The sequence below is a fragment of the Galeopterus variegatus genome, unplaced genomic scaffold (assembly GCF_000696425.1).
Source record: "Galeopterus variegatus unplaced genomic scaffold, G_variegatus-3.0.2 Scaffold4051, whole genome shotgun sequence".
NCBI classification, from domain to species: Eukaryota; Metazoa; Chordata; class Mammalia; order Dermoptera; family Cynocephalidae; genus Galeopterus; species Galeopterus variegatus.
In genome coordinates, this window is record NW_007730162.1 from 150,385 (window position 1) to 172,298 (window position 21,914).

General features: G+C 37.4%; 1 protein-coding gene across 1 annotated transcript in view; it reads left to right on the top strand.

Annotated features, from left to right (window-relative positions):
- ANO4 (anoctamin 4) overlaps window positions 1-21,914 on the top strand; it is a 192,950-nt gene that overhangs the window by 148,828 nt on the left and 22,208 nt on the right. Inside the window, exons 16-21 of the mRNA XM_008586623.1 lie at window positions 4,524-4,560; window positions 6,620-6,731; window positions 7,738-7,795; window positions 7,935-8,032; window positions 9,823-9,965; window positions 21,234-21,386. Of these exons, the coding sequence (XP_008584845.1) occupies window positions 4,524-4,560; window positions 6,620-6,731; window positions 7,738-7,795; window positions 7,935-8,032; window positions 9,823-9,965; window positions 21,234-21,386 (601 nt within the window). The remainder of the gene's footprint in view (window positions 1-4,523; window positions 4,561-6,619; window positions 6,732-7,737; window positions 7,796-7,934; window positions 8,033-9,822; window positions 9,966-21,233; window positions 21,387-21,914) is intronic.

Genomic DNA, 21,914 nt, shown 5'->3' on the forward strand with positions numbered 1-21,914 from the left:
TGCTGACATTACAAAGCATCTGCTATGTGCTGGGAGCTAGGCTACCAGGCATTTCACATTTGTTTCTGTCACGAAGGGATTCGGAGTAGCCAAAATGGATGATGTGGGGTCCACGCACTGAAGCTAGCAGGTATTATTCTTAGGAATGCCCTTATGGTTTATTATCATTTGTTTTAGATATAATCTGAACACCTTTGGTGCTCTGATTTCCAAGCCAACATCAAATTAGAATAAAATTAAGGTTACTAAGGCAAGAGTACTGTTGAGAACAGGAAATTACCAGCCATAGTGAGGGAAAGGAAAGAAAAAAAAAAGCATACGTAAGAACTCTAAAAGCAACATCAGCCAGGACCCTTTTGTGCAGGGGCCAATTGCATTACCATTTTTCTGAAATTATTCAATTTAAGATATTTTCATGACCCAATAATTTAGAACTTTTACAGCTATCTAAGTTGTTTTCAGCTACTTAAAATTTTGGCCATTCTGGTCTTACAAAAAAAAATCATCATTTAGACATTATTAATAGTTTTTCATTAATCAAACAGCTATCTAAGTTGTTTTCAGCTACTTAAAATTTTGGCCATTCTGGTCTTACAAAAAAAAACCATCATTTAGACATTATTAATAGTTTTTCATTAATCAAATATAAAATCCTTGAGAGCAAGATTGGTTTTTAATTTATATTCATTACTCTAATTTTTAAATAATGTAATTATTGTAAATCACATATCCTGTTTCTGACTTTTTGCTAGATTTGTCTAATCCAAACTGAAGCAGGTCTATAAGGGATTTCTATTTTCTGGATTTGATGATGTGTATTTATTTTTACGTAGTATGAACTTTAAAAATAAAATTCATATTATTTTACAGAAGTTCTCTAGAACCTAACAAAAGATTATGCCTCTTTATGACTGATTAGGGGCACTTACTGGTTTGCATTTTATTACGTTTCTTGAAAAATAAATATTTCAAAGATAGAATAGGAGCAAGTAGGATGGTTTTTTCTTGCTCATCCTCTTCTTTCGATTCTGTTCTGCTTCACTAGTGACCAAAGAACATCTCAATATGGTGGTTGCAAGCTAAACGGGCCAACAAAGGACACTAAAACAAAAGAGCACAAAGGACACTTTTTTTTTTTAACACAGAGGACACTTTTTAGGAGACTAAAAAGTTACTAGTTTCCTTTTTATTCAGCCATACCGGTATGAATCAGATAGTTCATTACACTGTAAACAGTGAAAACCACAATCTCTTTTTCCAAAAAGAAGTAAACCGAAAAATATGGCTTGCATCAGATCAAGCCCACATGCACTGATGAGGCTGACCAGATCAAATTAGAAATGCTTGTGGCTTTTTTTTTTTTTTTAAGCAAATCCTTAAGATCAGAAAGCTTTCTGTCGGTTACAGATATTAACAATCAGAATTTGTGGCATCCAGGTTGGAAACTTAGATTTTCCACTGCTCTTATCAGAACACACGTGGTTTCTATCTCAACTGCATAATGAGAAACCAGATTTTTTCCCAGAAACTACTTATGTGAAGATCCCTTGGCGGCCATGAGCTCCTCTGCGTATGTGCCCTTTCCTGCTGTATCCTGCCCGAAGTCTCACTGCGCGTATTTTTGTATCTTTAACATAAATATAAGGAATTCACAGATGCCATGGATCCCTAACATTTTATCTTACACTTTATCTTACTTTTCAAAAGGTTAATTTAATCACATGTTGACTCCTAAGCTGTTTCTTTTTTAAATTCCAATAGAATAGGAGCAAGTAGGATGGTTTTTTCTTGCTCATCCTCTTCTTTCGATTCTGTTCTGCTTCACTAGTGACCAAAGAACATCTCAATATGGTGGTTGCAAGCTAAACGGGCCAACAAAGGACACTAAAACAAAAGAGCACAAAGGACACTTTTTTTTTTTAACACAGAGGACACTTTTTAGGAGACTAAAATGTTACTAGTTTCCTTTTTATTCAGCCATACCGGTATGAATCAGATAGTTCATTACACTGTAAACAGTGAAAACCACAATCTCTTTTTCCAAAAAGAAGTAAACCGAAGAATATGGCTTGCATCAGATCAAGCCCACATGCACTGATGAGGCTGACCAGATCAAATTAGAAATGCTTGTGGCTTTTTTTTTTTTTTTAAGCAAATCCTTAAGATCAGAAAGCTTTCTGTCGGTTACAGATATTAACAATCAGAATTTGTGGCATCCAGGTTGGAAACTTAGATTTTCCACTGCTCTTATCAGAACACACGTGGTTTCTATCTCAACTGCATAATGAGAAACCAGATTTTTTCCCAGAAACTACTTATGTGAAGATCCCTTGGCGGCCATGAGCTCCTCTGCGTATGTGCCCTTTCCTGCTGTATCCTGCCCGAAGTCTCACTGCGCGTATTTTTGTATCTTTAACATAAATATAAGGAATTCACAGATGCCATGGATCCCTAACATTTTATCTTACACTTTATCTTACTTTTCAAAAGGTTAATTTAATCACATGTTGACTCCTAAGCTGTTTCTTTTTTAAATTCCAATTTTTTCAGAGTCCATATCCAAGCAACAATGGCTTATCAGCTCCCAAGGCCTTTTAGACAAGGGTGCAGAATGAGGCACCTTGACAAGTGTATGTCAACATGAAAGATTTAAAAGATAAACAGGGTAATCAAGAATTGTATTTTTTACTACTCAGCCATAAAAAAGAATGAAATTCTGCCATTTGCAGCAACATGGATGAGCCTGAAGAAAATTATGTTGAGTGAAATAAGCCAGACACAGAAAGATACCACATGTCCTCACTCATAAGTGGGAACTGAATCCATGAATATACAAATAAACAATAAAGAGAGACAAAGAGAAAGAAATAGCAATCACACTAATATGTTAAACTTTTAGAAGGAAAGAAAAGAAACATGGTTCCTAGAGGTGGGAAAGGGCAGGGGAGAGGGAAAAGGAGGGGGTTTAATGAGAAATTGATTAACAGATGATTGCATATTGTAATGATGAATAAGCTGACTGTCCTGATCCCACCATCACACATTGTACACAGCTATTGAAAGTCAACTTTGTACCGCACATATATGTATTACAAATTATCTTTAAAAAAAAAAAAGCAGTACGTTTCCTTTGGTCTGAGTACTTGCATTGATTAAATGAGGAATAAATACCTGGACTTCTCTTCAAAAAATGGCAAAAATAAATAAATTAATTAAAAGAATTGTATTTTCGAGAAAGGTTGTCTTACCAGTTGAATCTAATTTTCCTGTATAATTATGTAATTAAATAATTTTAATGATACACCATCTTTGTAATATTAACATATTTGATTAGAACTTCTGTTCTAATCTGTTGTTTACCAGGATTTTATTTTTATGATCAAATGCGTATGGCTAATCTATACCACAGGGTTTTTTTACTGAAAATTATACCTATCTTTTTTAACATTGGACTCCAGTTACATTACTGTTTATTATATAGAGTCCGAGGTTTCTATATACAAGTTTTCATCCAATGGCCATATTAATTATATCTTAATGTAGCAAACCATAGTTATTGCTGAAAGTTTGGAGCCATCCAGTCCGAGTTTTTTGCCTGTTTCATTAAGAAGGACTTTAAGGCCAGTGAGTTCAATACCCAACCCACCCACATATAAGGAAAATGATGGTCTGAAGAAGAGGTGAGGTCACTTGCCAAAGTCCTCCAGCTGGCTGGGTGGCAAAGCTACAATTCCAGTCTGGGGAACTTTAACCAGTGCGTTTTCACTACTTTATTCTAAATGTGATCTTATTTTCTACATTATTTAAATCCATTAGTTTTCCTTTTCCTTTTCATTTTTCATCTTTCATTTTAAAGAGAGCACTTGCTCCAGCTCTCAATTTATACCCTCTTTGTGGAATCTCCTAGAGCAGGGTATACCCTTTACACCTCTGTACAAACACACACACACACACACACACACACACACACACACTCACACTCGTTTCCCTCTTAGCACCATCCATTTACCAGATGGCTGGGCACATTAAGGATGCATCCAGTGCACTAATGGAAAAACAGAATATTCTCTAACCTCTGGAAATTTCCAATAATGTTTAATCACTTCGGTGTTTATGAGTGCTGTCATCTAGAATTTACAGCAGTCCATAAAAAATAAGATTGCAGAATCTCACCATCAGAAGTGGTCTTAGAGTTTTCACATTCAGGTTGTTGAGGCTCGGGAATGTTGTGACTTACCCAGTATCACTTAGAAAGGTGCTAATTAGTGGCAGCTAGCCTAGTTGCCAAGGAATTATTCACCCCAGCATAAGAAGTGGAATTTTTTTAAAAAGTTAAATGGGACCTTGTATATTTCTCTCTTGCCCTGAAAGGGCACAATTTTTCACAATATTTTCATTGTTTGAGTAATGAATGGTTAATGAAATTACTTTAAACTCATGATTTGACTACCTATTTCCTTTATAATTATAGATTTTAGAACATCTGCCATACATTTGTTAAATGTATGAAATTTATTTTACAGCTCTATGAAAAAGTTGCACTGCTTCTGACTAATTTAGGTAAGTGGAACTCTTTATTTCATGGTACAATATTGTAGTTTAAAGTGTGTTTTCAAAATTTCTTTTCTTGAACACTGCTGAAAAGAACCATTCCCCTTATTTTAAATTGCATACAACAATTTTTTCTTTGTCTTCAAGGAACATTTTAAATATATCTAGTCACTGGAGAATCTTTTCTATTTAAGGTTTTAAAACTTGTCATGAACATTATCTATCATGAGCTAATGTAATTAAAGTAGGTTTTTTCTTCATGCACAAATAAAAGCATCTCAAAAATACATGTATATTAAGTGTTCAGTATCATTTAGAGAAATGTTCATTTTCTATTGCCTACAATTTGTGTTTAGTTTATAAGTATCAAGTTTTTGTGGTATGTAAAATCACAGCAAAGATAGTTGCTTTGAAGACTGCAAGTCTTTTACCAGGAAAAAGACATTTGTAGAAATAACATTCATCTGGACAGGTCACCCCTAAGAACATTTCTCTGACCCCACAAAGCACTAGAACAATCTGGTAGACAGCTATAAGCTGCATATTTACCACATTTTCAAGACATAGAAATTGTCCCAGTTTTTTAAACAAGGTGTTAGTCACTGTGCTCTATGCAATTTGAGAAAATTACATGCTCCCACTTAAAACTTGCTTTAATGCATTCCCATATGTAGCTTGTCCAGGAGAAAATATACCACAAAAGTGTTTTTATTTTATTATAATCATCATAATAATAGGTAATAAATTTACTGAGCCTTTCAATGTGCCAGATACAGAGCTAGGCACTTTACATTACCTCCTTTAATATCATTGAAATCTCTCATCACTACTACCCCTTGCCCAAAACGATAAAGAGGTTTATGCCCTTGGAAGAGGTAACTGCCCACTGGTGGACTGTGTCCAGTAGCACCTCGATCCAGCCTGGCAAAAATGCCAGTGGAGAATCAGCCCTGGTTGATTCATGGGACACCTGGAATCCCAGCTGGCTGGCAACCCAAGAGACATTCCCATGTAACCAGGAGTTCAGTAGCAGAAGTGAAATAGAACTAAAGCCCATTAAGGATCTTTTATCTTTTCTGCCTTCAACAGCAGTACAGCCTTATTCTGAACTGACATTCAAATCATTTTAGTGAGATTTTCTTTCTCCCTGCCCTTCTCAGATACGCTCCCAGGAAGCACTTTGAGTTATAATTCATGGAAGAGGAATTAATGGGATGAAATGTTAAATGAACAATTAGAAGCTCAGGGAACATGGAAACAGGGAAAATGCTATTGCATTAACTGCATTGTTTGGCACTGTTTGAGGTGAATGCAGCTCCTAGGGAAGGATAAATGCCTTTGACATGAGATTTTAAGTTGGAAGTTCAATCTTGAGGGCAAATAGATCCATATTTTGGATCACAACACAATGTCCAGACAGCATTTGCTTTATGGAAGTTGAAATACAAGGAGATGAGAATTGGCCCCTGACTGAGGGCAGGAAATTGTAAGACACAGATTGTTGATATGCAGTAAAAACTGTAAAGGGGAGGTCATCTCCTCGGTGTTTGTCCATAAGGATGGAAGATGGTAGAACAGGATAAAAGCAAAGGAGCCCAGTATTCTCAGCATTCTGTGGTAAGGGTTTCACTCCACAGTATGCGGTAGCCTGCGTAACACTAGAACTAGACATCGAGACCAAGGAATTACTAGAACCTGGGAGGGGACCTGACTCCACAGGCCCTAGTCACTGGTAGGAACTAAGAGGAAAAGGGGTGGCTATTGCAGGGACCCAGGACTGGGAATGAGGCCACTTCAGCCTGGCTGTCTCTTCTCCAGGCTCTCCAGGCATCCTGTAACAATGGAACAATCTGGATATTCAATTCCCTCAGATACTTCAATAGCCACTTCCCACTAAACCCTTCTTGGAGCTGGTCTGTGAGCTTGACGGTCCCATGTATAGATGGTCTGTTCCATCACACGCCATCTACAGGCGAACTGGAGTCTCTGGCAGCCCCCTAGACCCCCTCTGCTCCCATCCTGGGGGTGAGTTTCAACCTCTCACACTCTGCTCCCCTCTTGTCCACAGAACAGCCTCGCACAGAGTCCGAGTGGGAGAACAGCTTCACCCTGAAAATGTTTCTTTTTCAGTTTGTCAATCTGAACAGCTCCACATTTTACATCGCGTTCTTCCTGGGAAGGTAAGAACCTGACCTCTCCACACCTCCGCAGGCCGAGGACAGAGCGCCCGGAGGTCACTGACCAGAGATGATGGAGAAGCTTCTCCTTTAGTGTGATTTATACAAAGTGTAGAAAGAAAAGAGCAGCTGCCTCCTTTCCCTTCCCAAATCTCATAACCACCTTGCACCCCCGGGAAATAGTCTCCTCCATTCAAGTGTCTGTGTAGCTTTTGTTGCTAAGGTGAGTGGAGGAAAATAATTTGCACGTGTGAATGATGGTCTGAAAACTTCTAGCCTCCGTCTGCACCTGCATCAGGCCCCTGGATCTCACACCTGTGCAAGCAGGTGACACAATGGGAGGTGGCCTGCAGCATGCCCTAGATCCTGACTTCACAGAAGGGGAAAGGACATCCCAACAGGAAAAGGGTGGAAATGGGATGCCAGAGGATTGTGTAGCTTCTAAATCCAGCACCTGTGAGGATTTGAAAGGATTCCACATTTAGCGCTAATGTCCCATGAACTCCATTACATCTGGAAGCATTTCTGAGGAGATGGGAAACAGGGAAGGCCAGGTATAGGGTTTTGGTGAGGTGGATACAGCAGCTGTCCTCAGTTTCTAGCTACTCCAACAGCACGCAATTCTAGTCAAATCGTTTAATAATCTCTTTTTAAAAAACAGCATTATTATGATTGAGAGAGATCAAATGTGTTTAAATCCAGGAGTAAAACTGCTGCTTACACAGGCCAGAGCACTTGATATTCAGTAGAAAATGTTAAAAGTCACAGCAAGCAGCAAGAACTGGCCTCTGTGATCAGCAGTCAGACAGAAAGGCCAGAAGAGAAATGTCCCCTGGAAAATTCCAGAAGCTGCAGTTATGACAGCTCTGGAGGGCTTCCTAATTCCCTCAAACCTGATACTTACTAGGCCAGTAATTCACTTTGGAGGATGTGCTAAACTGAATATAATATCCACTGAAAGCTGAAATCTACAGAATGCTAACAGCTTGTTTTTCTGTGTGTGTTGAAGATTTACAGGACACCCAGGTGCCTACTTGAGGCTGATAAACAGGTGGAGACTAGAAGAGGTCTGTATTCTCCCGTCATTCCTTGTTTCCTACAGACTCGCATTTAACAGCGTTAGGGCAATTTTGTGTAGATTAGAAACCAGACACCCTTTCTTCCTCTCCATTGATTCTTGAATTTCTGTGTTTGCTTACCTTGCAGTGCCACCCTAGTGGATGCCTTATTGATCTCTGTATGCAAATGGGTATTATAATGGTGCTAAAGCAGACCTGGAATAATTTCATGGAACTTGGCTACCCGTAAGTACCTTAGATATCAATCATTGAGAAGCAGCATTGCTCGTTACTGGCTTTTCTAGGTGTGGCAAGTAAGATAAGCAATACAGACTAGCAATTAAGCCAGCGTGTCTACCTGGAACTAAGTGCTCATACTTAGATATTCAAAGGCAATCGTGAAAATAAACATTATCTCTTTGGGGAGATTTAGCACAAGTCACAAAAAATGAAAGAATATTCTTTAAGAAGTCTCCGTGGGCCTCTAAATATTGGACAGTTGCTTGCAGGCTGCTCTAAATTGTGCCTGTGACCCTTTGGGCTTCAGCATTGCTAGTCCCTGGCTATTTATGACACATTGGTTAGATCTCCACTCCCCATCCCCACAATAAATCTAGAGTGGTAATTTTTTTTTTTTAAATTACCTTAAATTCAGACTGTGTATAAAAAGAATTTATGGAAAGTAGAAAAGTTCAGGGATTCAAAAAAGACACAGGAGTATTTCTAAGTCAGCATATCTTAACCAGTAAAAATATTACCACCTGATGATAATATTTTTTGTGGACGACAGTGGGCAAAAACTTGCATCACCTTTGTAAGGATAACCTTGAATTCTGCTGTGTTTGCTCAGTTCTGGTCAGTTAAGTTTTAAAGGGACATACATCAGCAACACTCCTATTTCTGCTTTTATCCCACACCTAGTGGTTTCCATGTCAGCTCGCTGTCTCTGTAGAGACATAGAGAACTCCAAGCTTCAGGGAGAAGCACTCAGCCAGAACAATCAGCTGGAACCTGGTTCACTTCAGAAAGTCATCTCTTAGCTCCTTGTCAGAACCAATGCCAGGAGTTTTTTATTGTTAGATTTATTTTTAGAAATCTTATTCCAGGTGTTTGATGTTTTCTGTGAAACATTTTTTTAAAATAAGGCATTAAACAAAAAAATTACAAGCATGGTATTCTACTTTAAGGTATAAACTGCAATTAAAATATCAAAGACATCAAGGGAACTATATTTTATCATCTAGTAATAGGGACATAGAGCAAAATTGTGAAGTAGGCAGAGGTCGCTTTTGAAACCCATTCTTTATTTCCTTTATTTCACGTTTTTATTTTTGTTTTGGCATGTCTACTTCTGGATACCCCTCCATTTTTTTCTTGCCCCATGCAGGACACAGACCTGCCTCCCCCTCAACCCTTTCCCGTATTATAAAACACACACTGAACACTGCTAAGGATTAGGTGCTCACCTCACCAGTGCAAGATGAGAAAAAATTATCATCAGGTGGGAGTCAGAGCCTCAGTCCAGCTCAAGCCGAGAGCAGGCAAGTCCAGTAGTGGAACTGCGAGCTTCCGTGTGCCAAGGGGTGAAGCGTTTTGGGGGTTTGCAGTTCTTCTAAGTTCCTGAAGTCAGAATATGCAGGTCAGCACCAGGTGGTAGGACTGTTCATGGGTGCTAAGTCGAGCCACCCTAGCCAAATCTTTGTCACCTCAGATGTCTGGGTGTTGTCTTTGTCCAGAGAGATCAGTTTACAGATGTTCTCAGTCCTCTGTCCAACCCTCATAGGCAATGCCAAACATGCAACAGTTTCATGGATGATCAAAATAAGTTCATCAGTCATTCCGTTTACTTGGAAGTAGAAATGCTTGAAGGATAGACTCCATTGAAACTTTCTAATCTGAGGCTGTATTTCCTTGATAGCCTGTTCTGAATTTTTTTAAGCAATGGTTCTGTATTCTAACTCTCCTCTTTTATTACTTGTCTGATGAACAGTTACATTTCTCTTTTTTTCTTGTAAGAACTTGATCTTTTTGTGCAGGTTAATTCAGAATTGGTGGACTAGAAGAAAAGTACGACAAGAACATGGGCCTGAAAGAAAAATAAGTTTCCCACAATGGGAAAAGGACTACAACCTTCAGCCAATGAATGCCTACGGACTCTTTGATGAATACTTAGAAATGAGTATGGAAATATTCTACTCTATCCTATTTGTTATCAATGCAAATTTTAGATCTCTAGTGACATTCTACTCAACATATGCTTGTTCTCATCGGGGCCATCAGTGTGTGGGGATTCCTGTCCTAAACGCAGAGGCAGGAAGGCCTTGCTTGAGTTGTGCTCCACTTATATTTAAGGAATCAGATTTCCTTAGAATTAAACCAAAGCTATTTCTCTTAGCATGTATCTACTTCCATGGGTTTTGAAAGTAAATTATCTGAGTTCATATCCCTACCCTATCATTTATTAAATGTGAAACCTTGGGCAATTATTTAATCTCCCTTTGCCCTCATCACTAAAATGGGGATAAAAATAAGGTTAACCACTTAAGAGAGTTTTCATGCAGTTTAGATGAGTTAATGCATGGAAAAAGCTTAGAACAATGCCTGACTCATAGCATGTGCTCAGTATGTGTTAGCTATAACATTGTTGTTATTCTCCTATTCTTAACTCCTGGGAGGAAAAGCTAATAAAATCCCTTAGCAGATGTATTGAGTGCATATGTATTTTTTTTCCTTTTTAAGAAAATTATGTTTAAGCTCTATAACATAGGGGTAGAACTAGGCATGGGATGGACAAGATGCATTATTTCTGAAGGAAGCAGTTTTCTCTGGGAAAATCTGAAAATTAAACAAGTGGGAGAATTGATATTTAATGTTTCTTAGATTGCTTATGTCCTAAGTATCTACTGATGTTCTTTAGAGTTTCCGTTATAGAATGGCAGAATAATATGACTTGGAGAAGAAATCAATTTGGGCATCAAAAATGCAACTTAATAAAGGGAATTCATTAAGAGAACTAACTACTTTGAGGTCTCTTAATGGAGTCTTCTCCCATAAAGAAGGAAATGAATGATGATGTTGGTACACTGAGTGCTTGAAAAGATGCTTTTATATGGCTAGAATTGGTAGTGCCCGAATAAATACTGCAGTATCTTTTCAGCATAAGACAAATCTCAGAAAGCATCACAAGCAGACTAGTGAATCCTAACTGCTAACTTCCGCTCTTGTTATTTTCTTAATGACTTTCAGCTTTGTTGTATTTTTTAAAATGTATTCACTGAAGTATAGCATATAGTGAGAAAAATGTTTAAATCTTAAGTGTACAGATCAATGAATTTTCATAAATTTACACACAAATGTAACCAAATCAATGTAGATGAGGGATTTGCCAAACCCAGTCCACTGCCTGTTTTTGTAAATAAAGTTTTATTGGAACACTGCAATGCCCATTTATTTACATATTATATATCACTGCTTTTGCACAACAACAGATGGAGTTGAGTAGTTGTGAAAGAGACTGTGTGGTCCACAAAGCCTGAAATATTTACTGTCTGGCTCCTTACAGGAAAAGTTTGCCATCTTGTGAACTAGATCAAGAAAACAGAGTATTAGCAAAATCAAAGAAGGCTCTTTTGCCCCCTCCCCAATTCATAACGCCCTCTCTAAGCACTTTTCTTAATTCTAACACCATAGATTAATTTTGTCTTTTTTGGTCTTCATATAAATGGAATTGTAGAGTGTGTACTCTTTTGTAACTGGCTTCTTTCATCCAATATCATGTTTATAACATTCTTCCATGTTGCTACAGGTAAGTAGAATTTCATTTTCATCGCTGTATGGTATTCCTAGAATGTAGACCAGAAGCAGAATTATGAAACAGGCAGTTTGTCTCTGACACCCACCCCCATCCTTCCTTTTAGTCATGTGGGTTTTTTGCATTTCCACTCCCAGACACACCCTACCTTTCTCCCTGAACTCCCCACAGCACACAGACCCCACCACAACCAATTCCTCAACCTTCTCCCATATCATGAAATGTAGTCCTGAGTGCTGGTAAGGATTAATGTGTTACATAAATGCATTTTAATAAGAATCTAAGCTTTTGTCAAGCTTTAGTTGAAAAGGGGAAGATTTACTTGTGGAAGCACAGGCATCAGTGTGCCAATAGGCGAACTACTTTGTGAGTTTGCAGATCTTCTAGGCTTCTGAAAATAGCAATGCACCATTATTTATTCATCTTTTCTACTGATGATAATTGGGTTGTTTAGGTGATAGACAATTGGGTTGTTTCCTGGTTTTGGCTCTTAGAAATAATACTGCTGTGAACATTTTTGTACATATGCTTTGATTAACATATACATTTCTGTTGGGAATTTATTTAGGAATGGAGTTTAGGTCATAGGATATACATTTGTTGATCTTCAGTAGACACTTGTAAACGGTTTTCAGAACTGAGTTGTACCAATTTATACTCCAACTAGCAGTATAAGAGCTTCAGTTATTCCACATACTCACTAAAACTTTTGTCATTCTTTTCAAATTTTAGCCATTCTGGTTGGTATTTAACAGTAGCTCATCATAATATTAACTTGAAGTTTCATGGCGACTAATGATGCCAAGCACCTTTTCATATGCTTATAATCATTTGGATATCCTTTTTTGTGAATTCCCATTCAGGGCTATGTTTTATTTTTTTAGTGATATGGTGAAGTTATTGACATATTCTGAATATGAGTCCATTGTCAGATATATATGTTGCAAATCAAATATCTTTTCCCAGTTAGTGGCTTGACTTCTCACTCTCTTAATGGTATCTTTAAATGAACAAAAAGTTTAACGTTGTTCTTTAAAATTGGTTTCATATAAATTTTAGAATCAGATTTCCAATTTCTATAAAAATCTTACTGAGATATGGTTTGGGACTCAATTGAACTCCTAGATCAATTTAAGGAGAATTGAGATTGTTTTCTCAATCCATTAATAGGGTGTATTCCTGCATTTATCTGTCTTTCTACATCTTTCTCAGCAATTTTTTTGGTAGATTTTAGTGTACATGTTTTGTAAAACTTAGGTTAGATTTATTCCTAGGCACTTTAGGAATTTCAGTCCAATTGCAAATGATGTTTTTATAGTTTTATTTTCAAATATGTTGTTACTAATGTACAGAAATATCATTATTTTGTATGTTGACCTGTCACACAAACTTGCTAAAATCTGATATCAATTGTAGTTGTTTATAGATATTTTTGAGATTTTTATCAATACATCTGAGGATTTTCTAATTATGTCTCTGTCATTGATTTCTAATTTAATTCCATTGTGGCCAGAGAATAATCTCTATGTTATTTTGGTCCTTTACTATATGCTGAAATTTGCTTTATGCTCCTCCATATTGTCTATTTTGATAAATATTTAAAGTGTGTTCTGCAGTTGTTGGTATAATGCTCTACAATTATATGTTAATTAGGCAAAATTGGTTAATCGTGCTGCTCAAATCTTCTATCTTCTTATTAAACTTTGTTTTGTCTACTAGTTACTAAGAACAAATTATGATTGTGGATTTATCTTATTCTACTTTTAGTTCTGTCCACTTTTGCTTTATATATTTTGAAACTGTGTTATGTACATACCATTTAGGATTATTCTAGCTTACTGTTGAATTGACTTTTTTATCATTATGTAAAGTCATTCTCTATCTCTAATAATGCAATATTTTTTAAAAGGTGATAGCTAAAGATCTAATCTTAAAACTTCTCAAAGGGTAGAACTGAGTCTCTTCCAGTTTTTCAGGGCTGAGGAGATAGAGACCCATCAGGTTTTCAACCACAGCCAAGGAACAAGAACAAACCAAAGTTGGACTGAGCTCTATACCCCAGCACCAACCCAGCTCAATCTGTGACCAGACCCATCTTCTCCTCCCTTATCTGCCTGACACAGCATGAGGAACTCTTCATGGTAGAAGAGAACGTCACCAAGAGCAGAGACCAACAAATTTGTTACTAAAGGGCTAGAATAGTAAATAATTTAGGCTTGGGGACCAACAGGAAAAATCAAGGTTCCTATATAGACACTGCTTTTATAGACTTTAAACTATAACCACTTAAAATGTTAAAAATAAAAGCAAAAACAAACAAATAAAAAAACATTCTTAGCTCCCAGGGGGTTAAAAAAAAAAAAAAGGTGGCTGGCCAAATTTGGCTTGCAGGCCATAGTTTGTTGACCCTTGATCTAGAGCCTCTACATGTCTGTCATACAAAAACAAAAACAAAAAACAATTACTAGGCATGCAAGGAGTCAAGAAAATGTGGCTAATAATCAAGAGGAAAAAAGGAGACCCACAGATGATCCAGAAATTGGAGTTAGCATAGAGACTTTCAAATATCTATGAGTTAGGAGTTCCGGTCAAGATGGTCCCCAGCATCACTCTCTCCCACAAATCAACCAGTTTACAACTATAAAAATGTAACATCAGCCAAGCCGGGGCTGCTGGAGCTCAGAAGAAGGGGAGGAGAGACCTATGGAGTTCATGAAGGTGGAAAAACCATGATGAGAGAAAGAAAAAGCTGCTCTGAGCATTTCAGGCTGTGGCCACTTTAAGGCTGGAGCTGCTGAGCACATGGAGCAGGATCTGGCAGAAGCCACAGCTGTGCCCTTCAGATGGAGTTACTTGGAGGCAGCAGGGGAGAAGAGGTCCTTGGTGGCCCCCAGGACAGCAAGACCACTAATAGGTTTCCCATGGACCCACACAGGAGTGAGGAGCCAGAACAGCTGAAAAAGGGGAGCCATTCAGAGGCCGGCAAGTCAGCACAAGGGACCAGTGCAGGGCCCGTCCCATGGAAAGTGTTTAGAGCATGGGTGGTGGGGGAGAAAGGCCCACTGGGAGAACAATGGGATACAGCAAGGACAGCCGATCCACCCCCCAATCAGCGCAGGACCACTCAGAGGAGACTGGTCAGGAATGCAGAATTGTATGTGATGCAGTTCGATGAAAAAACCAAGACCCAGAGCAGAGTTTCTACATAACCCAGGTGCACCGAGTCTCTGAAGAGCCAGAAGTACCTATAAGGTCAACCATTAAACCCTGAGCTGCACAAAAAGCCTTCCCTAGGGAAGCAGAAGCAAAGCAGCAATTTAGCTCAACCACACAGCTCAAGTACTGGTTCCCACAGGAAGTTCCCCCAGGTTAGAAGTAAGCAAAGGACAAAAAATTAGTTCTGGCCCAGGCACACTGCCAGTGCCATGGAGCCCATCCGGCGACCTGAGGCTTGGAGCTGGAGACTGGACACTCCACACAACTAGGCACTCTGACAACACCAAGGAGCATACCAAAAACATCATCTCCATGTGGGTGGCCCACCATAGGCACCACGATAACCATGGCTGCCATGAAGGCAGCTAGATGCCACAACCACCACACATATGGGCTGCCAGCCACTGGATTGCATTGACACAAGGAGGGTCACTCGCAGATATAGAAAAGAGGATGTCTCGCTTCACAAAGCCCACTTCAGAATGACAGAAGAAGCATCTGCTCTATGATAATATTGGGGGACCTGATCACATCTCTCAGCATTGGACAGATCGTCTAGGCAACAAATCAACAGAGTAACCATTATTTCAGAAGGAGAGAAGAAATCTAGGGTAATTAGAGGGGGGAGAGGGGAGGAAGAAGGGGATGGGAAAAGATTGGACAAGGGGTATAAAGAATAATTATGATTTGTAACAATAGATATCCTAGTAATATTGATTTGATCAAGATATCTCAATGTTGAACCCCCAAAATATGTATAATCAATTGATTCCATGAAAATTTTTTTATAAATTAAATTAAAAAATGAGTCAAGAAAAAAAACAAATATCTATGACTTATATGTTAAAATAGAAGAAAATATCAACAAAAGTGAAAGATGGAGAATTTTAAAAGAATTTAAATCTATAAAAATAATTCTAGAATTTGCAAAATACAACGTCTGAAATTAAGAACTCACTTGATACGTTTAATAGCAGATTGACACAGCAGAAGACAGGATTGGTGGACTTCAAGATGAGTCAATTTTTTAAAAACCCTAACTGAAGCACAGAGAGAGAAAAGAATAGAAAAACTGAACAAAACAGAAGAGAAGCATTCATTACAATCAAAGGTCTAAAATGTGTGTAATAGGAGTCCCAGAAGGACAATAAAAAAAGAATAAAGAAAAACAATATTTGGAGAGAGAATGTCCGAGAAAGGTTAAATTAAAAGGAAGTATGTTCAAATTCCTTGAACTTGTTAAGACAAGTGAACAGATGTGATGGGGGAGGGAGAGGAAGGTGGTAAAGGGACATGAAAATCAACTATAATGTAAATTGAGAAGTTAAAATAAATAAATAAAAAGGAAGTATGTTCATATATTGGAGTATAAAACAGTTCAAAAGATGAACTAGATCTGTATATATCAAGCTGAGATCTCAAAAACATTATGTGAAATGAAAAGGGCAAAAAATATGTAAAGAATGATATCACTATATAAACTTTAGATGCACAAAAAATATTGTTTACATGCTATATCCACTATAGCTTACTGGCGTATGCATATACATGTGTATGTATTAAAAATATGAATGAACTGGAAGGATGCACACAAAAGTCATGTTAGTTGTTGCCTCTGTGAAGGGAAAAGAGACCTCTCAAGGGAAATAAGAGACTTTAATTTGATCTATGTTTCACTTATTTTATTTCTAAAAAGATATGAAGTAGGTGTGACAAAAAATCTGTCAACTCGATTAGAGACAGTAGAGGGGTTGGAGAGATGAGAGACATTTATGAAGGGTAACTGTTGGGACTTAAAAGCTAGTGGCTCTGAAGGCTGAGCTAGCCAAGAACTGTTTTTTATGCAAGATAACTCTGAAGGGAGGAGGGTCATGAAAGGAGGAACAGGTTTAAGGATGAAATTGAGAGTTACCAAGAGTTAACACTAACTCTTCCACCGGTATGTGCAAGTTTGTTACATAATTCTCTGCTTTCCAATATTTAAAAGTTTTTCCAAAGATTTGTTTTTTTAATTCACCTACCTCTACGCCACGAGAAGTCTCTTCCCTGGACCCCACTGGGAAAGCAGCAGCTAGTGGGCATCATAGCTAATAAGTTCAAGGCCAATATCATGTAGCTCACATCTGTGCTATGTGAAAGCAGTTGTTCGGCTTGATTGTAGGTCATAATATTTAACCGTTAGTTGTCAGAAAAACAAAACCTAGGGATGAACTAAACTTCTTTTTCCTTTTAAACTTGCAGTTATTTTTATGGTAAACTCAACCTTAGAGAACTACTCTTTAGTGAGTCTTGCATTTTTCTGTGTTCTTAGTGATTATAAGAATTATCTCTGCCACTTTCATTTCTATCTGATATGTTTTCTTTGCTTTCCTGGCCTTTCTTCATTGTGATTACATATCAGTCATTGAACCAGCATTATTTGGTAACTGACAAGTCCCTTCTATATGAAAAACCACTATTGTGAGTATGTAGGAAATAGAAACACAAAGAAATTGCCATTCCTACCTTCATAAAGCCCAGTGCAATAGGAGAAAAAGACAAAGAACCTTAAAGTAAGACAAAGTAAGTTCTATGGTCGTGAGCAGATTTGTGGGAGCTATAGAGGAGACAGTAGTTATTATAGTTACAGAAGAGGGCACATTTGAGCTTACCTGTGAGGTAAGAATTTCATCAGAGTATTAATGGAAACACTAAGTATGTGATGTGTCCCTGTAAAACCAGGAGTCTAGAGTGGCCAGAGTAAAAGATTGTTTGGGAAACCCATCTGGGCTATTGGGTACATTTGGAGACGAGACTTGGATGCTTGCTTTGAGTAAAATTCTGACGTCTTTGAGTGGCAGGGTTAAAAGTTTGGGACTTATTCTGTAGGCAACGAGAACCTACTGAAATGTTTTGCGCAGGCAGTTAATGAGGGATGGGCTTGAACCAACATTTTAGGCACACTGACAGCAGTGCAATGGGGGAGAGAGGTAAAAGTTTCAAGAGTCTGAACTTGATAGGGACAATGGACAGAAGGGAAAAAGGTGACATTTTTGAAGGGTGATTGCTGGATTTGGAGGCTAATGATTCTGAAGGCTGAGCCAGCTGAGACTTGCTTTTTATGCATGATGACTCTGCAGGGAGGAGAGAGATGAAAGGAGGAAGAAGCTTAAGGATGAGATTGAGAGACTGGTGTGGAGAGTGCCGTTTCATAACATACATCTGGAAATTCCCTGAGAAGAGTCAGGTTAGAGATAGAGAACTGAGAATCCTTATCAGAGAGAGAATAATGAAGACATGGGAGTGGATGGACTTACTCAAGGAAAGAGGGAAGTCTGGAGAAAAATAAAACCAAGTGTGAAACAGAGAGTGAAGAGCCGCCTAGCATAGGCACTGAGTGTGAACGTGACCAAAGAGAGGGGACACCCCGGAGGTGGTGGTAGTGTCACAGAGATGAGGTGGATAGATTCTGCAGGACTCTGGAACCACACCACTGGGGTTGGAATTACTTCTTTGTTATGTGTCTTGGGCAAGTTACAAGACATCTTTGTGCCTCAGTTTTCTTACCTGTAAAATAAGGATAATAACAGTATCTACTTTGTTGGGTTGTCATGAAAATTAAATGACAGTATCGATGAAATGCCTGTTACATAGAAAATGATATGTAAGCGTTAGTCGTTGTTTTGTTGTTGCTACTTTTTAAAATAAATTTTAAAATGTAAAAAATAGTAGGAAGTATATTTTACTACTGTTCATTCATTTAGCCAAATACTTTTTTGGAGTCCATTTTGCCCAGTAATTTTTTTTTTCTTCATTATGCCATCTGGTTGTTTTGTGTCAAGGACGGCCCTTTTTTTAACTTCTTATTTTTCAAAGTTGCAAAAACAGTAGAGCTCCCGTTTACTCTTTACCTTACTTCCCCTAATGTTAACATCTTATATTTATTGAAACCGGAAAATTCACATTAATATAATACTATTAGCTAATCTACAGACCTTATTTGAATTTTGTCAGTTTTCCCACTAATCTTTTTTCTTATTCATTATCCATCCAGCATCCAACATTGAATTTAGGTGTTGTGTCTCCTTAGTTTCCTCTAAATTATGACAGTTACTCCGTCATGATCTTGACATATTTGAAGAGTATTTTTCAGTAGTTTTGTAGAAGGTTCTTCAATTTCAATTTTCAAATTCTTCAGATTTTCAAATTTCAAATTCTTCAATCCCGCATAAATGATGTTCTAACTTCTTAGTGCATTCACATCAGGGCTGGATAATACCAATGTGTCTTTTTACTGGTGATATTAACTTTGATCACTTGGTTAAGGTGACATCTACCAGGTTTCTCCACTGTAAAGATCCTATTTTCACTTTGTAATTAATATGTATCATGTGAGGAGACACTTTGAAAATAAAAAAAAATGTCTGTTTTCTTCAATATACTTCCCCCTACTAATTTTTAGTATTATTTAATGGTTCTTTCCTGAAACAGTTATTACTGTGATGTTTGATGAATGGTGATTTTCTACTTCCATCATTCCTTCTAAGTTTATTAATTAGAATTCTACCCTAAGGAAGAGCCACCCCTTATCTCCCATTTCTTTATTCAATTATTTATTTATATGAAGTCTGGAGAAAAATAAAACCAAGTGTGAAACAGAGAGTGAAGAGCCGCCTAGCATAGGCACTGAGTGTGAACGTGACCAAAGAGAGGGGACACCCCGGAGGTGGTGGTAGTGTCACAGAGATGAGGTGGATAGATTCTGCAGGACTCTGGAACCACACCACTGGGGTTGGAATTACTTCTTTGTTATGTGTCTTGGGCAAGTTACAAGACATCTTTGTGCCTCAGTTTTCTTACCTGTAAAATAAGGATAATAACAGTATCTACTTTGTTGGGTTGTCATGAAAATTAAATGACAGTATCGATGAAATGCCTGTTACATAGAAAATGATATGTAAGCGTTAGTCGTTGTTTTGTTGTTGCTACTTTTTAAAATAAATTTTAAAATGTAAAAAATAGTAGGAAGTATATTTTACTACTGTTCATTCATTTAGCCAAATACTTTTTTGGAGTCCATTTTGCCCAGTAATTTTTTTTTTCTTCATTATGCCATCTGGTTGTTTTGTGTCAAGGACGGCCCTTTTTTTAACTTCTTATTTTTCAAAGTTGCAAAAACAGTAGAGCTCCCGTTTACTCTTTACCTTACTTCCCCTAATGTTAACATCTTATATTTATTGAAACCGGAAAATTCACATTAATATAATACTATTAGCTAATCTACAGACCTTATTTGAATTTTGTCAGTTTTCCCACTAATCTTTTTTCTTATTCATTATCCATCCAGCATCCAACATTGAATTTAGGTGTTGTGTCTCCTTAGTTTCCTCTAAATTATGACAGTTACTCCGTCATGATCTTGACATATTTGAAGAGTATTTTTCAGTAGTTTTGTAGAAGGTTCTTCAATTTCAATTTTCAAATTCTTCAGATTTTCAAATTTCAAATTCTTCAATCCCGCATAAATGATGTTCTAACTTCTTAGTGCATTCACATCAGGGCTGGATAATACCAATGTGTCTTTTTACTGGTGATATTAACTTTGATCACTTGGTTAAGGTGACATCTACCAGGTTTCTCCACTGTAAAGATCCTATTTTCACTTTGTAATTAATATGTATCATGTGAGGAGACACTTTGAAAATAAAAAAAAATGTCTGTTTTCTTCAATATACTTCCCCCTACTAATTTTTAGTATTATTTAATGGTTCTTTCCTGAAACAGTTATTACTGTGATGTTTGATGAATGGTGATTTTCTACTTCCATCATTCCTTCTAAGTTTATTAATTAGAATTCTACCCTAAGGAAGAGCCACCCCTTATCTCCCATTTCTTTATTCAATTATTTATTTATATTGGTATATGCATCAATATTTATATTAGTATGGACTTAGGTACTTAGTCTTTGGGTTATAACAGTGCTATAATTATTTATTTTGTTGCCCAAATTGTTCCAGCTTTGGCTCTTTGGAGTGCCTTCACATTCATCCAGTGTCCTACTGACATGTCCCCATCATTTTTCAAGCACCTCCTTACCACTGGCATCATAAGATATTCTAGGCTCATCTTGTATTTTCCCTACCACAGCTCTGGAATCAAACGTTCTTTCCAGAACACTGGATCCTTTTATTAGAGAATGGAATTCAGAAAACAAGATCTTGATCCTAGGTATGCTCACTGCTCCTAGGATGCCAGTGCTTCCAGGCCCAGGAAGTGCCTCTTTTTCCAGTGTCCTGGCCATTTTTCTGGAAGAGATGTTCTTTGTTTTTGTGTATTGGGGAAAATATGGCTTAAGACAGTGACATATTCAGATTACTATTCTTTTGAAAATAGTAACAGAAAATAAATACTCTCTGTTCTTTTTCCTTTTTTCTTCTCTAGTTCTTCAGTTTGGATTCACAACTATCTTTGTGGCAGCTTTTCCCCTAGCACCACTTCTGGCCTTACTGAATAACATCATTGAAATTCGACTTGACGCTTACAAATTTGTCACGCAGTGGAGGAGACCTTTAGCTTCAAGGGCCAAAGACATAGGTAAGTAGGATTTGGATATGTTTTTTAAAAGATATCAGCCATCTGGTGGATTAAAAAAAATCCATCAACTTTATATTTTTACTTTTGGTTTCCACGTAAGATATTTAACTAATTCTTGCAACGAATAATTCTATTCATTTTAAATAATATTAGACAAGAAGTAAAGCTGCCGATTTGGAAATTTATAATTTCTAGTGTTAGAGAATTTTGTGTTTAAAACAGTTTCTTAATTTGGTTATTTCTATCTTAAGACTTTGGAATTGAAAAACTTGACTTGTTATCACTTACTACCTTTTTAAAACAGACCTTCCATTTGCTTAACTTTGTTCTGCTCTTTCCTGAGTGTTTGCCTGATTCCCAGGAAGCATAGTTCAGTTTTTCTAACGTTAGAGATGAGCTTTGGTCTTTGACTAGAGATGCTGAATGGAACAGATGCAGCCCTCTTGAGAGCTGCCCGAGATCAGAGACTGTCCTTTATTCATTTCTGCATTTAGTGCTTAGTAAAGAGCAGACAGGCAGTCAGCCAGT